General features: G+C 35.2%; 2 protein-coding genes across 2 annotated transcripts; both read left to right on the forward strand.

Annotated features, from left to right (window-relative positions):
• Positions 1 to 354: 354 nt before the first annotated feature.
• On the forward strand, positions 355 to 5,159 carry LOC124938335 (mini-chromosome maintenance complex-binding protein). Its single transcript, XM_047478757.1, has 14 exons — positions 355 to 606; positions 721 to 834; positions 920 to 1,024; positions 1,113 to 1,241; positions 2,118 to 2,162; positions 2,734 to 2,826; positions 2,928 to 3,086; positions 3,528 to 3,602; positions 3,702 to 3,815; positions 3,946 to 4,148; positions 4,239 to 4,374; positions 4,452 to 4,679; positions 4,763 to 4,830; positions 4,914 to 5,159. The coding sequence occupies exons 1-14, from the start codon at positions 439 to 441 to the stop codon at positions 5,023 to 5,025; spliced, it is 1,749 nt and encodes a 582-aa protein (XP_047334713.1). The 5' UTR covers positions 355 to 438; the 3' UTR covers positions 5,026 to 5,159.
• Positions 5,160 to 8,650: 3,491 nt separating this feature from the next.
• On the forward strand, positions 8,651 to 13,833 carry LOC124939072 (high mobility group nucleosome-binding domain-containing protein 5-like). The gene is made up of 12 exons (XM_047479582.1): positions 8,651 to 8,790; positions 9,111 to 9,478; positions 9,614 to 9,711; positions 9,754 to 10,020; positions 10,103 to 10,186; positions 10,280 to 10,432; positions 10,481 to 10,573; positions 10,636 to 10,707; positions 10,804 to 10,869; positions 10,965 to 11,048; positions 11,184 to 11,249; positions 13,555 to 13,833. The coding sequence occupies exons 1-12, from the start codon at positions 8,651 to 8,653 to the stop codon at positions 13,831 to 13,833; spliced, it is 1,770 nt and encodes a 589-aa protein (XP_047335538.1).
• Positions 13,834 to 14,485: the final 652 nt, after the last annotated feature.

The raw sequence follows: 14,485 nt of genomic DNA on the forward strand, positions 1-14,485 counted from the left end.
ATATATATATTACGTTGAGTTTATAAGAAAACTAATATAATAATAATATTATCACAATTTATAATATTGTGATAATATCTTACATACGTAAGCTTAATAGACAATACTCGCATTATATATTATGCGGTAAAGACGCGAGACATTTCACGGATGGAAAGTGTTATTTTTTCAAAATTTATCAAATCTAAGTCATTTTTCGAATTTCTATATTAGGGTTATTTCATCAAATTCATCAAATTGTACATGAAAGGAAACAACATATCCCCAATTTGGCGGGAGAATATAACACAATCTGTTTTTGGCGGGAAAATAAGGCGTCTCTTACATAGCCTATTAATACCGGAAATCCTCTTAGTATCCTAAATCAACGCAGTCTTAGATCGATAGAAGTTCTTGAGGAGTGAGATATATTTATATAGAAAGAGAGCAGATTTAACAATGGTTGGTCCACTCTACGACCTTATAGCTAATCCTCTAGGCGCCATACGTTTGACCTTCGAGAAGGCTGTGGCTGCTGGCTCCGATCCAGGGACCTTCACCGGAAAAGACTGGGGTGTTTGCGATCTTTTCCGGGAGTTTCTTTTTGAAGATGGAAATATCTCTCAGGTTCGATCCATCTATCTCTTCATTTCTTTAACATCAACAATCACCTTTAATTAATTAGTAGCTATTTCGTGAAATTTGGTCAAGCTTATATTGATTTATTTTTACATTTGATAGGTTCCAGTATTAAATTCAACAAATATTCAGTGGATCAAACCCAACACTTTAGTTAAATTTCGAGGAATGGTACAAGATATGTTGGGTAATGAGTTCTATATCGGTATACAGAAGGTAACTGAAGTTCATATGTAGTATGGTAGCGGAGATTAATTCCTCCTATTATGAATCTCTGAAAAGTTGTGGTTTTTGTGTGAAGGATGAAGGGGGATGGAGAACAAATAAATTTACTGATAGTACCCAGTTTCCAGTATCATCATCGGAGACCCCGCCATGGGAGCGCCATCTGTTATACTGTATTCCTGTAAGTGTTGTACAACGATTATGTCTTGGTTTTATGAGGGAGGTTAATAGGGTTTTCTTCATTCATCTTTGTCTTATGTTATGTTTAGGTTCCTGGGCTAAATCCCTGGGCAGAAGTTTGTTCTAATTCGCATAAGCAATGCACAAACTTGACATCTCCACAAAGGGAGAAACGTCAGAGGGAAGACAATGCAGATTTTGAAGCCATGGATGTACAAGTATGTTTTTTTAGCTTCTCCTCAACGTGTCCTGCTCTTTTATGAGCGATGCTAACTCCTTTCAAATAATAAATAGTATATCATAGTGTTGCACTTGCATTAACATCTACATTGAATCACTAGATTGAGGAAACATTGCTTGATGGTTCCAAAGCCTCGTGTGATCTAGGTTCTAAAAACATTGTTTGATGTAGTTTTTATTTAGAAAAAAATAGTTTATATGAACATTTTGGCAACCAAATTACCCTGAATATTCTACAAAATAAAGTAATGATGTTTTTGTATTTTTAGTTGATGATTTAAGTGATCTGGTAGAGAAAAGTGATGGATAATTGGATAGTGTTTCTTTCTTTGAAAACAATTCTAAATATCCAAATCATATGAGCTACAAACAAAGTCCATTATAACAAAATCCCTAACCTCAACATCGTGAAGCCATGTGCACAGTATAAAACAGGCCTAAACTCTCAACACCTAAGTCTAACTGCAGTAAATGGGTTTATGTGTATACACAAAGATGACATCACCTAAGTCCAGAACATCATTATGTTTAAATTGGAAATATTCTTCTCAGATCAACAAAGTCCATGCTATATACATTTTTTCGTTCCAATTTATACATGCAATCTTTATTCATGTAAGACAAAAGTTTAGTGTGATCAAGTCAAGATTTGTCTTGCATGTTGATTGCTTTGGTTGCTTTGTGAACCGATGCCAACAATGACTTCTAAAACTTACGGTTGTCTGGTATTGTTCTAAGGATTTCTATGGTGGAAATTAACTTTTTATTATGTGAACTTAGAGGTTATAAGGTCTCTATTCTAGGACTTATTTAATTTTGTTTTTCATTTGATTAACCTAATTTATTTTTTGCAGGTTTTGGAACTCAATGATGATGATTTTCCAACCACAAAAAAAATGGTAGACAAACATACAAGTGCATTTACATATCTTGTTTATGTTACCTAAAATGAAAGCCTCTCAGCTAATATAATTGTCTACATATTAGATATGAATCCTGAATTATACTTTTATATTGTCCAAAAGTCTTTAGTCTATAATTTTTGGAAAAACAAAATTTATGTATTGAATAATTGCCGACTTTTACCTTTCTAACTATATTGAATAATTGTAGACTAGTTATCAAGAAATAGCAACATCACACATTTGCAATGTGCAAAACCAAAATATACTACAATATTTTCATGTGCCTGCTTATATTGGTTCGTCCGATAAATGAATATCAAAGAAAAAAAATCAGTAATGGAAAATTTCAAGGTTGATTCACCAAAGAGATCTAGTATGTATCTTATTCCAGTTGTCAGAAAGTTTTAGCAAGATATTGCTTGTTAGTACTTTAGAGAATAAATGTGTTGGTTTTTCTCCTGCAAATAATTGTTTTTTCCTTTAATTTCTGACAGTTCATTGATTAACATATCTGATTTTTTATACATTTTCAATTGGTCTTCATCTTGAACTATTATTTTTGAAGCGAGAAGATGGACCCCTTTCTTCACATCCTGAAGGATCGTCGCCTAGTTCAAAGATAGATTCAGAAAGGAATTCACTTCCTTGTTTGGTGAAGGTCTGTTTGATTCTATTAATCTTTTTACATGTTGAAAACACTTGGGCATTTGAGCAATTTCCTTACTGTTATTGATTTCTCATTCTTGATTGTTTATGCAGGTATATGACTCGGCAGAATGTGACTTGAAACTGAATGATGTTTTTGAGTTTGTTGGTGTCCTCACATTTGATTCAGAACCACCTGTGGAAGAGGGTAATAATGATGAGTTGATGGGTATATTCTGCGATGATGCATCGGGTCATTTGCCTCCTAGCAAGGTTACTTTCTTCTTTTAGTTGCTGAACTTCTTCTAACTGCGAGACCATGTTTCTTTTCAATTGCGAAAGAATTAACACTTCTTAATGGATCCTGTTTTGTGATTTCATTATTAAAGCTCCATGAACAAGATGATTTAATACTTTTCCCCAACATAAGGACAGCTATTAATCAAGATGAAACAAGTCAAGCCTATGTTACATGAATATTAGATTCTTTTATAACTCTATTTGTAAGGATACGTGTCATCCATTAAACAGATAACATCAAAGGATTTTTATGGATTCTCTTACGTCTCTTTTAAAATGCTGGTATTGAAAGTGACATTTTTTTTATAATTTGTTGCACTGAAAATTCACATTTAATTTTTTTTTTCAAATAAAGGTTTCAGATATTGTTATTTCTCATTTGGGGCCTTGTAAAACTAAGATGTAACACTACAGGTGCCGCGGCTCCATTGTCTTGCACATAGGAAGTTAGCAGTTCAAGACTTTCTAACTTTTTCTGTTGCAGAAGAGGTGATTTTTGTTGTCCTTTCTATAGTATTGAGAATTATCTTATGTGTTTTGCAACTCTTATGCTACTACTTTTTTACTCAGTTGATTTTGTTTCCACAGCCAAAACCTCAATTAGTAAAAGAGATCAGAGCGGCACTTCTAGATCATCTTACTGCTATTCTTGGAAATGATGGTGTGGCTGCTCATTTCATGTTGTTGCACCTACTATCCATGGTATATATAAATTTCAACTTTTTCACATCCTGTAATTCGTGATAATTTAAGGTCCTTGGTTGTTTTGTGGAATAAGTTCCTTGGATCTGTTTGTTAAATCGTTTAGTTCTTTTTTTGCCGGCTTGAGCAGGTTCATTCGAGGGTAGACTCACTTGCGGTAGGCAAGTTTTCATTGAATCTGACCTCTTTTAGCAAGGAAAGTGCCAGTGTTTTCTGCAATCACCTGAACTTCACGTTGAGGAATCTTTTACCTTACACCCAATCTATGTCTCTTACTGTGGACTATCTCAACACGGTCTCACTTACTCCAAAGAAGGATTATGAGATAAACCGGTAATGAAGATATTTGATCTGTCCTAATGTTTATCTTGCCTTTTTTTTATTGCTTTCTGTTATTTTATGGCCATGGTTGCTGGTTTGTAGATTGAGGGTGGGAGATTTGCAACTAGCTGAAGGAACCCACATGACAATTGATGAAACTAAGTTAGAACCAGGCATGCTTAATCCTTCAGGTGTTGATAATGCAAGACTGCTAAAGAATCTCATGGAGTTCCAAAATGTACTAGTTCTTTTTTTTTTGGCTTATTTATTCCATTTGGTATGTTTGTAATTTCGATTAATCATCTTTTATTGTAGGTGGAGTACGACTTTGAGTTTTACAAAATGGAGATGAAGGCAGATGTGCAATTGTTAATTATCTCGGAAGGGAAATCAAACATTTTGCCAGCTGATACAGTTCTTCCTTTTCGTCCAACTTGTTTGAGTTCCTATAAGAATATTGATGGAGAAAATATTAACTTGTGGAGATGGTACTTGACTAGTCTAAGATCTTTGCCATACTCTATTGATTCAGCAATGCAAAAGGTATGGGTTTTTCTTATAATCTATTGCCTTTTTGAACTTGTTTAAAACCCGCATTGACTGCATTCTTTAAACTGACAATGCAGACTTTGGAAGATGAATTGGTTGCCGCTAGGCAAGCGGACAGGACAATTGGCAGCCTGGAATTTAGCAGGTTTAGTAATATATGATGTTTACTCATTTTAACTAAGACATTCTCTCTTTAAGTAGTGATAGGTATTGGGAATGTTATTGCAGATGGTTGACAATGGGTAGGTTAATGTCGATTAGTTATGGAGAAACTAGTCTCTCACATGAACACTGGCAAATGGTGAAGGAACTGGAGAGTCTGAGGAGAGAGAGGCTATAATGATGTGTATAAGATATTGAAGAAGATTTATTTACAATGGGGGAAATCAGTGGTGAACTGATAGTATTTTCTTCTAATTATGTATGCTAGACAATATTAGTTCCTCCTAAGCAATAGTTTCAAATCATCTGTATGAAGTTGGAAAATTTTTTAGTAATTAATTTCAATCATCAAGAACAAGACGAGTCTTCAAAATGCCCAAAAATTCCTCCATAGTTGATCATTATTAGTAAAATAAAGCTCAGATTAACCGTGATGGATAGAGACCTCAACCACACTGCTCGAATCGCGACTTACCAATTAAGTGTCTGAGTTCATAACTAATCATCTCTTTGAGCACTCTGGGTTCACGACAATCCTGACCACTTAAGGAATGTCTAACCCAGTCTACACGAGCACTATTCCTCTATGTACCAGCCTTTTGTACTGGAAATTTAGCACAAAATTCTGGAAATTGTGAGCCAAAAAAATTTCAATTCTCCCATGTTGCTTCTTCAACCGTATAATTTTTCCAATGAACTAATACTTGAGCCACAACATGTTTGTGTCGTTGTCCCGCAACATGCGTCTTTCCAGAATTTCCTCTAGTGTTAATAAAATTTCACCCCATCAGTTGCTATTGACAACAATACACATACAGATTGCAAAGGACCCAACATTGCCCGGAAAAGTGATACATGAAAAAACAGATGAATTTTACAACTATTTGGTAATTGAAGTTTATAAGAGACTTTGCCCACTCGTTGGATCACCGCAAAAGGACCCAAATACCTAGCTGCCAACTTTAATGAATTCGAGTAATACAATTCTCTCTAATGACAGTTGATGCTAGTTCGGGTAAGAGAAAATGATATTCATAAAGTAACATTTAGAACACATTCCTGGCTTTATGAATTCAAACTCATGCCTTTTGGTTTAACTAATGCTCCAACAACTTTTTAAGCTTTGATGAATGATACATTTTAACCGTGGTTGAGATAGGGTGTCCTGATTTTCTTTGATGATATTCTGATCTATAGTTCATCTTTCGATTCAAATGTTACACAATTATCTATAATGTTAACTCTGTTAAAGAATCAATTATCAGTCAAATTGTCTAAGTGCTAATTCGGTCTACAAAAACTGGAGTATTTGAGTCATTTTGTTAGTGAAAAAAGTATTGAAGTTGATCCTAGAAAAATGGAATGCATATCGGTGTGGCCTACTCCGAAATCGGTTAAAGCTTTAAGGGGATTCTTAGGCTTGCCTGAGTATTACATACGATTTGTTTGTAATATTGGTGTCATTAGTAAGCCTTTACATAATCTTTTATAGAAATGTGGTTTTCAGTGGACTAATAAAGCAGAAGAGGCATTTTCTTAGTTTGAAGAAGGCTCTATCATTACACTAGTCCTGACCTTACCTGATTTTACGCAACCACTAGAGCTTGAGACGAATGCTAGTTATGCTGGTATTGGTACCGTGTTAATGCAAAAGGGTGGTCTGATTGCATACTTAAGAAAATCCTTAACAAATCCTCATTTGGGCTTGTCCACATATGAGAAGGAATTACTAGCAATATTAATGGAGGTTACCAAATGGCGACATTATTTATATGAAAAACTTTTATTATTCGCACTTATCATCGGAGTTTAAATTTCTTATGGAACGAAAAGTAACCACTGTTTTACAGTAGAAATGGCTGACTAAACTCCTTGGTTTATACATAGCTTACAAGAGGGAAAACACTAATCTGGCAGCTAATACATTGTCTATAATGGAGTATCCTTCATAATGTACGTACCGAATGATATTAGGAAATTGAAGAATCTTATGTTGGGATGAGTTTGTTTACGAGACAACTATACTAGTAATAGCTAGGTCCCTTTTACCAGCCGAATTTGAAAGTGGTGAGCAATATCAATAAGCATAAAGGCGAATTTATGTGGGCTAAAATGGGGTATTAAGACGCAACATATTGGGCACACTACATGATTCAAATATGGGTGGTCATTCGGGATTGCAAACAACATTTAAAGGGAAATTTGACAAAAATGACCTCGAAAAATGGCACACGCTTCATAAACCTTGCAAAAATGGGATTTTCGCCCTACAAAATGCCTGTCTTACCCCTCCCGCGCTCATTTACTGCTCATTAAAGCGTTTTAACACATCCGTGCTTTATATAAAACACGTGAGTTGATTATACGTGTTTTACATGAAACGCAGATATGATAAAATTCATATTTTTATTATACGTGTTTTATCACATTCGCGTTTCATGTAAAACGCGTATAATAACTCACGCATTTTACATGAAGCGCGAATGTGGTAAAACGCGTCTCTCATAGTATATAAACTTAATTTGCCCCCATTTAAAAAAAATCCTTTCCATTCACGACTCTCTCTCCCTCCAACCCACGACTCTACTCTCCAACTTTCACGACTCTCCAGCTTCGTTCAACTCAGTTCAACTTCGTTCAACATCAATTCAACATCATCATCGATCGACTCTCATCATCGTTTGTCGTCCATCTCTTCGTTCCTATATTCAGGTGAATTTAGGGTTTAGGGTTTATGTGTAATGTTATTATTATTATGGTGCTTATATGCATATATATTGATGGATATTAGTGGATAATCCTTAGCTTTTAGGGTTTATATGTAATGTTCATATTATTCTGGCATTTATGTGTATATATTTTGATGGATAGTCCTTAGCTTTTAGGGTTTATATGTAATGTTCTTATTATTCTAGCGTTTATGTGTATATATATTGATGGATAATCCTTAAATTTTAGGGTTTATGTAGCTTTTATGTTTTATGTGTGTATATGATGGTGTTTATCCGATGTTCCATCAATATCCGCGTATTATATCTACATCAACATATTGTAATGTTCTTATTCTGCATGCATGCATGGTTTAGGGTTTATAATATCCGCGCATTGTTATTTCACAAGTATTGTACGTATCTGTATATTGAAATGTCAGTGTCTTGCAACTTGATTTAAATTGTTTGTTATGTTTGATCCAATTTCTGTGTATTGTCTGATGTTTCTTACTTGAGTTGTTATGTTTACTCCAATGTTGTTTGTTTTTTTACTTAATTGTTGTTCCTTTTTTGTAGATGGAGTCAACCATAATTCCCGAGTTTGTTGCTAGGGTCTCATGAAAAATCAATCTTTCAAACATTGCAACCAAGTTTGTTGCATTGGATCTAATGGAAAGGGTAGAGCAAACATAATTCCAATTTTTATTCAAAGGAGCCACGTCACTACGGTTCTCAAGAACGATAATCCATCAAATGCTCCTCAGGAATAACAACTCAAATTCTACGCAGATGAAGTTTCTCGTGAATGGAGAGGAGCAGTGCTTCGGGATGAAGGAATATGTCTTGGCCACATGCCTCAATTTTAGGAGATTCCCTATGGAGGAAACCATTTTCAATCAAGTTGAAGAATGTCCACCTTTGGTTATAAAATATTTTAAAATTAATATGATTGTTAGAACAGGAGACCTTCACTCAAGATTTGTGTCCTACTATAATAAAAAAGATGCATGGAAGTTGGGGCTGATATACCTGGTTTGCCATTATCTCTTCGCCCTTGACCCAAGGAGGATAATAAATATCAAACTACTCCGCATGGTTGAGGACATCGACACTTTCCTCCAATTTCCATGGGGAAAGTTGTCCTTCAGAGCAACCCTGAAGGGTTTGAATAGGGACCTGAAACACTTTAGGTCGATATATCTGGACAAGAAGAAAGCCACGGGGAAGAAGAAGTAATACAAGAATGTCAATGTTTCTTATACCGTATTTAGGTTCGTACTAGCCTTACAAGTGTGGATATATGAGGTTATCAAAACGTTTGTCCCCAAACTTGCCAAGAATACGATGCTGCAAGCGCATGAGCCTGTCTGCCCAAGGATAATACATTATAATTCCAAAAGGAGAGCACCGCCTCTAATCTTCACACTACCCTGCAATGCAAGATTGTCAAGAAAATGGAATTGTCTAAATAAGAGAAGATCTTATATGGTGGGGAGGTGTTTGAAGATATGTGAGGTAATTTGTATGATTGCTTATTTGAACTTGATTCCAGAAGGAGGAATAATGAAAAGATTGAAGATGTAGTTCCTCCCAAACCTGACATGAGAAAGAGAAGACAAATTACTCACCCCAACACCTCTTCTTCTGTTCCTGCCAAACCTTCCACGAGGAGAAGAACCTGTATCCCTACCCCCATCCCTAACAACTCTTATTTTGTCGAGAGCGCCACCGGGACTCAAGAAGATGATGATGGCTCTCAAATGACTCTAGCATCAATTGATCCCCAGGATGACGATGGCCCTCAAATGACTCCAAAATCAACAGCTCTCCATGATGAATGTAGATTGGATCAACTGACGAAGGAGGTAAATGAACTAAATCTCATAAAAGAGATGTTGAACCAATTACAAGAGCAGTTTGGTATATTATCAGCCACACTAGAGGAGGAACAAAGCAAGAGAAGATTGAAGGAGAAGAAGAAGGAGTAGAATGTTGAGGTGAAGGAGGTAGACAAGGATGATGTATGTAAAATTCAAATTCATTCTTTTTGTATAGGTTCGAGCTTTTTGTCTAATTTTTTGTACAATTCACATAAGATTGAGGAGGAAGATGTGGATGTGCTTGTGGAGAAGAATAAGAAAAAGAAGAAGAATGTAAAAGTGGAGAAGAAGAAGAACAACAATAACAAAAAAAAGGTGGTGGAGATCTTGGATGTGGTGGTGGAGAAGAAGAAGAACGACAAGAAGAAGTTGGTGGAGATCTTGGATATGGTGGTGGAGAAGGATGAAGAAGACAAAGAGAAGATTGAGGAAGACAATGATGAGGATGTGGAGAAGGTGAATGAGGAAGACAAGGATGATGATCTGGTCATTGAGGAAGATTTGAAGAAGGTGAATGTGTTGATTGAGGATCTGGTGAAAGAGATGGTGGAGGAAGTTGTGATGAATGGTGAGAAGATTGAGGTATGTACAATCCACGCCTTTTGTACAATTCAAGCATTTTGTCTATTTTTTGTACAATTCACATAAGATTGATGATGTGCAGAAATTGAATGAGAATGTTGAGGATGTGGTGGATAAGGTGAATGAGATGGTGGAGGAAGATGTGATGATTGATGAGAAGATTGAGGTATGTAGAATTCACGCCTTTTGTACAATTCATGCATCTTGTACAATTCATGAATTTTGTCTAATTTTTTAATATTGTATTGATGATGCGTAGAAGTTTAATGAGAAGATTGAGGATGTGGAGGAGGATGTGCAGAAGTTGAATGGTGTGGTGGATAAGGTGAATGATAAGGTAGAGGAGGATATGATGAATGTACATAATGTGGAAGATGTGCATAATGTGGAGGATGTGCAGAATGTGGAGAATGTAAAGGATGTGCAAAAGTTGAATGATGTGGTGGAGGAGGATGTGTAGGATGTGGATGATGTGCAAAATGTAGAGAATGTGGATGATGTGCAGAAGTTGAATGATGTGGAGGAGGATATGATGAATGATGAGAAGATTGAGGTATGTACAATTCAAACATTTTGTCTAATTTTTTGTACAATGATAAGATTGATGATATGTAGAAGTTTAATGAGGATGTGGAGAAGGTGAATGATGTGGTGGTTAAGGTAAATGAGATGGTAGAGGAAAATGTGGTGAATTAGAAGATTGAGGTGTGTACAATTCACGCCTTTTGTCTAATTCAAATATTTTGTCTAATATTTGATGATGTACATAAGTTTAATGAGAAGGATGAGGATGTGGAGAAGGTGAATGATGTGGTGGTTAAGGTAAATGAGATGGTGGAGGAAAATGTGGTGAATTAGAAGATTGATGTGTGTACAATTCACGCCTTTTGTCTAATTCACATATTTTGTCTAATATTGATGATGTACATAAGTTTAATGAGAAGGATGAGGATGTGGAGAAGGTGAATGATGTGGTGGATAAGGTGAATCAGACGGTGGAGGAGGATGTGATGAATGATAAGATTGAGGTATGTATAATTCACGCATGTTGTATAATTCACGCCTTTTGTATAATTCATGCATGTTGTATAATTCAAGCATGTTGTCTAATTTTTTTGTACAATTCACATAATATTGATGACGTACATAAATTGAATGAGAAGATTGAGGATGTGGTGGATAAGTTGAATAATAAAGACAAGGATGAGGATGTGGTTATCAAGGATGAGGTATGTACAATTCACGCATGTTGTATAATTTAAGCATTTTGTCTAATTCAATCATTATGTCTAATTCAAGGATGAGATTGATGATGTGGAGAAGATGGAGGAAGATGTGGTGAATGGGAAGTGTAGACACTCATTTTCACCCCCTCCAATTTTATAGTTTATGTTTTAAATAAATCTTAGCCTATACAAAATTTTAAATTCATTCACGGGCTCATTGCACGATTTATTTTAAAGATAATTATTTTTAGAACAATTATGTTTTTGGAAATAATTAATTTTGGATTCTTAATAATTTAAGGTAGTAATTTGTCTAAATTACAACACTTAGGGAAGTTATTGTACTTTGAATATTCAAGGTTTCATTTAAATACTTTGGATATTTAAAAAAAGAAAAGAAAAAGAATCATACAAAATATATATATTATCATTTTATTTATTTAAAAGTAAAAATTTCGTTATATATAAATTTGTTTTCATTAATTAGATTAGTTGCGACTAAATTAATTGTTATATTAGGTTTTGCAATTTATTTTGAATTAGTTAGTTAGCATTTTTATTAATTGAAATTGTTCCTTAGAAATATGAATAATTAAAAATAAAATTGCCTATTTATTTTTAAATAAAATCTTTTTTTGTAGGATGAAGGGAGATGTGTAACTCTTCAAAATGGTCAATCCAAGATCCACATGTAAGATTCGGATTAGATTTGTGAATGGGGCCAAAAAGATCCAAATTAAAGGCAATTCAACCTATAGCAAGGCCAAGGAAAGGATCCAATTGACGGATCCGACCGGTGACCCGACCTATGGACCGACCCATGCCCAAGACCCGACCCATGAAATCAAATGCTAAAAAGGAAAAGGTGAATGTAGTGTTCACCTTCTTGATGGTGACGGTTGCAATCTTGAAGTGCCAATCCCAATCATGCGTGGTCAAAGAAAAAAGGAGAGGTTGCTAAGAAAAAGGGGAAGTAGAAAAAAGGAAGAAGTTGCAAGGAAAAAAGAAGAAAGCCGTAAGCAAGAGGAGCATGAACACTTGGCCATTTTTTATTAAAGCTTAAATCCCATTAGATATCACTTGACATTTAGTGACATGTCAAGTGCATATTGCTTCATTATTTTAAAACATTTGTACATGTTTAAAATAGATCTCTTTTCAACGGTCAAGTGTGTTAAGTGGGCCTTTGGGCCCTAAGATTTCATAGTTTTGTCTATAAATACCCCCTCTTAACACCTTGCAAAAGATCTTTTTCTTCTTGGCCGAACCCTTCTTATTCATTCTCTAGCTCCCCTGGGCCGCACTTTTTCTTTCTCTAAAAAATAATCTGCCCAATTTTCAAAACCTAAGCAAGAGCACCAACTAGATTTGTTGAGTCACGAGTCTCTTGCTTAGGGTTTTCATTTTTTGTAAGGATCTAAGGAGCAACCCCTCTTTTGTAAGCTACCTTTAATTCTTTTGCTTCTTTTTTATTCTTTTTTTTTTTCATTTTTCTATAGCATAAATTAAATAGTTGCACGATTTTACAATAAAAATCTATTTTGGTTTAGTTTATTTTTTTATTCCTACTTGTAAATAGTGTAAAATATCATTCTTTTAAGTAAAACAAAAATCGGCCCTTGAATTGGCCACTATTTAAAAAAAAACTCAAAAAGCTAAAAATAAATAAATAAATATTTTTTGATTTCATTTATTGTTTGTATAATGTTAGATGTATGATTTAATTGTTTATTATTAATAATCTATATAGGGTTAAAAAAAATTAAAAGCTATAAAACAATTTGTTTTAATTTAATTTATTGTTTGTGTAATGTTAGATTTATGATTTACTTGTATAGTATTACTATGTTATTAATTTAGTTAGTTTATTTAGTTTGAGATCCATTTGGATCACCAATTAGTAAAAACCGAAAGCAGGTCTAACACAAGGAAACTAGTAGGGTTTCTTCCGATCAGTAACAATTAGGACCGGAAAAGCTAGATGCATTGGAAGAGCATCCGACTGATAAAACTGCACCCTGGAGCGTACTCGGGTGCCAGCCAACCGATGAGCCTCTTTACACGCAAAAGCCGACACCTTTCCGATGCTTCCAGCGCTTCTAGATGCCTTTGTGCATATAAAGACCAAGAAAACTAGCCTAGTTCCATGTCTATACTGGTTTTCCTAACGCTCAAGACCCTAAAACTAGACCCAAGCCTTTTTTTGACCGAGAAAACCTAGCCTCTAGTTAAACTTTTCTTTCACCCGGTTCCCTTAGACCTCCTTATAATTATTTTCTTTATTGTTGTATGCTATTTCCTTTATTAGCCTCTTTGGGTTGTAATTTGCACCCAAGAAGGATCTACTGTCCGTTTAGGATCGAAAGGGAGAGTTGTTGCAGACCTAGGACCAAGGATTGCTACATCAGGACCGACACTTTCTGCACCTGGCGACCGAGGACCGCTATTTCTTGCTACTGCAGTTCGAAGACCAGTGTTTGCTGCACTTGGAGACCAAAGACCAACGTTTTATGTACTTGGAGATCGAAGACCGACATTTGCTGCACTTGGAGGGCGAAGACTGACATTTTATACACTTGGAGACTGAAGACCGATGTTTGCTGCACTTGGACACCGAAGACCAACGTTTGCTGCACTTGGAGACCGAAGAACGACGTTTGTTGAACTTGGAGACCGAAGACCGACACTTACTACACCTGAAGACTGACGCTTACTATATCTGGTGACCGGGGACCGCTTCTGCTGATCAGGGACCGACGATGTTCGCATCCAAGGATCAAGGACCGACAGAGGGTGCAAATTCCAATAGAGCCAGGCTGCACCTTGACTAAAATCAAGTATAAGACCGTGGAGGCTAACCACAGTCCTTTTGCTTTATTTTTTTTTATATTTTTTGGGTCTTGTTTTGTTTGATTTGGCTAGTTTTATTATTTTATGTAAGTTTGTGATTTATGTGATCATAGGTTAGTATAATTTTTTTAAAATCTAAAATGTAAAGCGTAAGAATTTTTAAAAGAAAAACCAAAATTAACTAGTAGAGACCTTAGGGGAGTTGTGGGACATAGAGTCTAAAAAACCATTTCCCATACGTAACCAAACGCCGAACTCACTTTTCTTAATTTCCCAATTTTTAAAATTAGGTGGTGACTCACTAGTCGTGAGGATTAATTAATATTAAAAAAAGTAAAAGTAGGCCTATGACATATTTTTTTTTTGAATTAAAGGAGAACTAGCATAAC

The sequence above is a fragment of the Impatiens glandulifera genome, chromosome 5, assembly GCF_907164915.1.
Source record: "Impatiens glandulifera chromosome 5, dImpGla2.1, whole genome shotgun sequence".
NCBI lineage: Eukaryota > Viridiplantae > Streptophyta > Magnoliopsida > Ericales > Balsaminaceae > Impatiens > Impatiens glandulifera.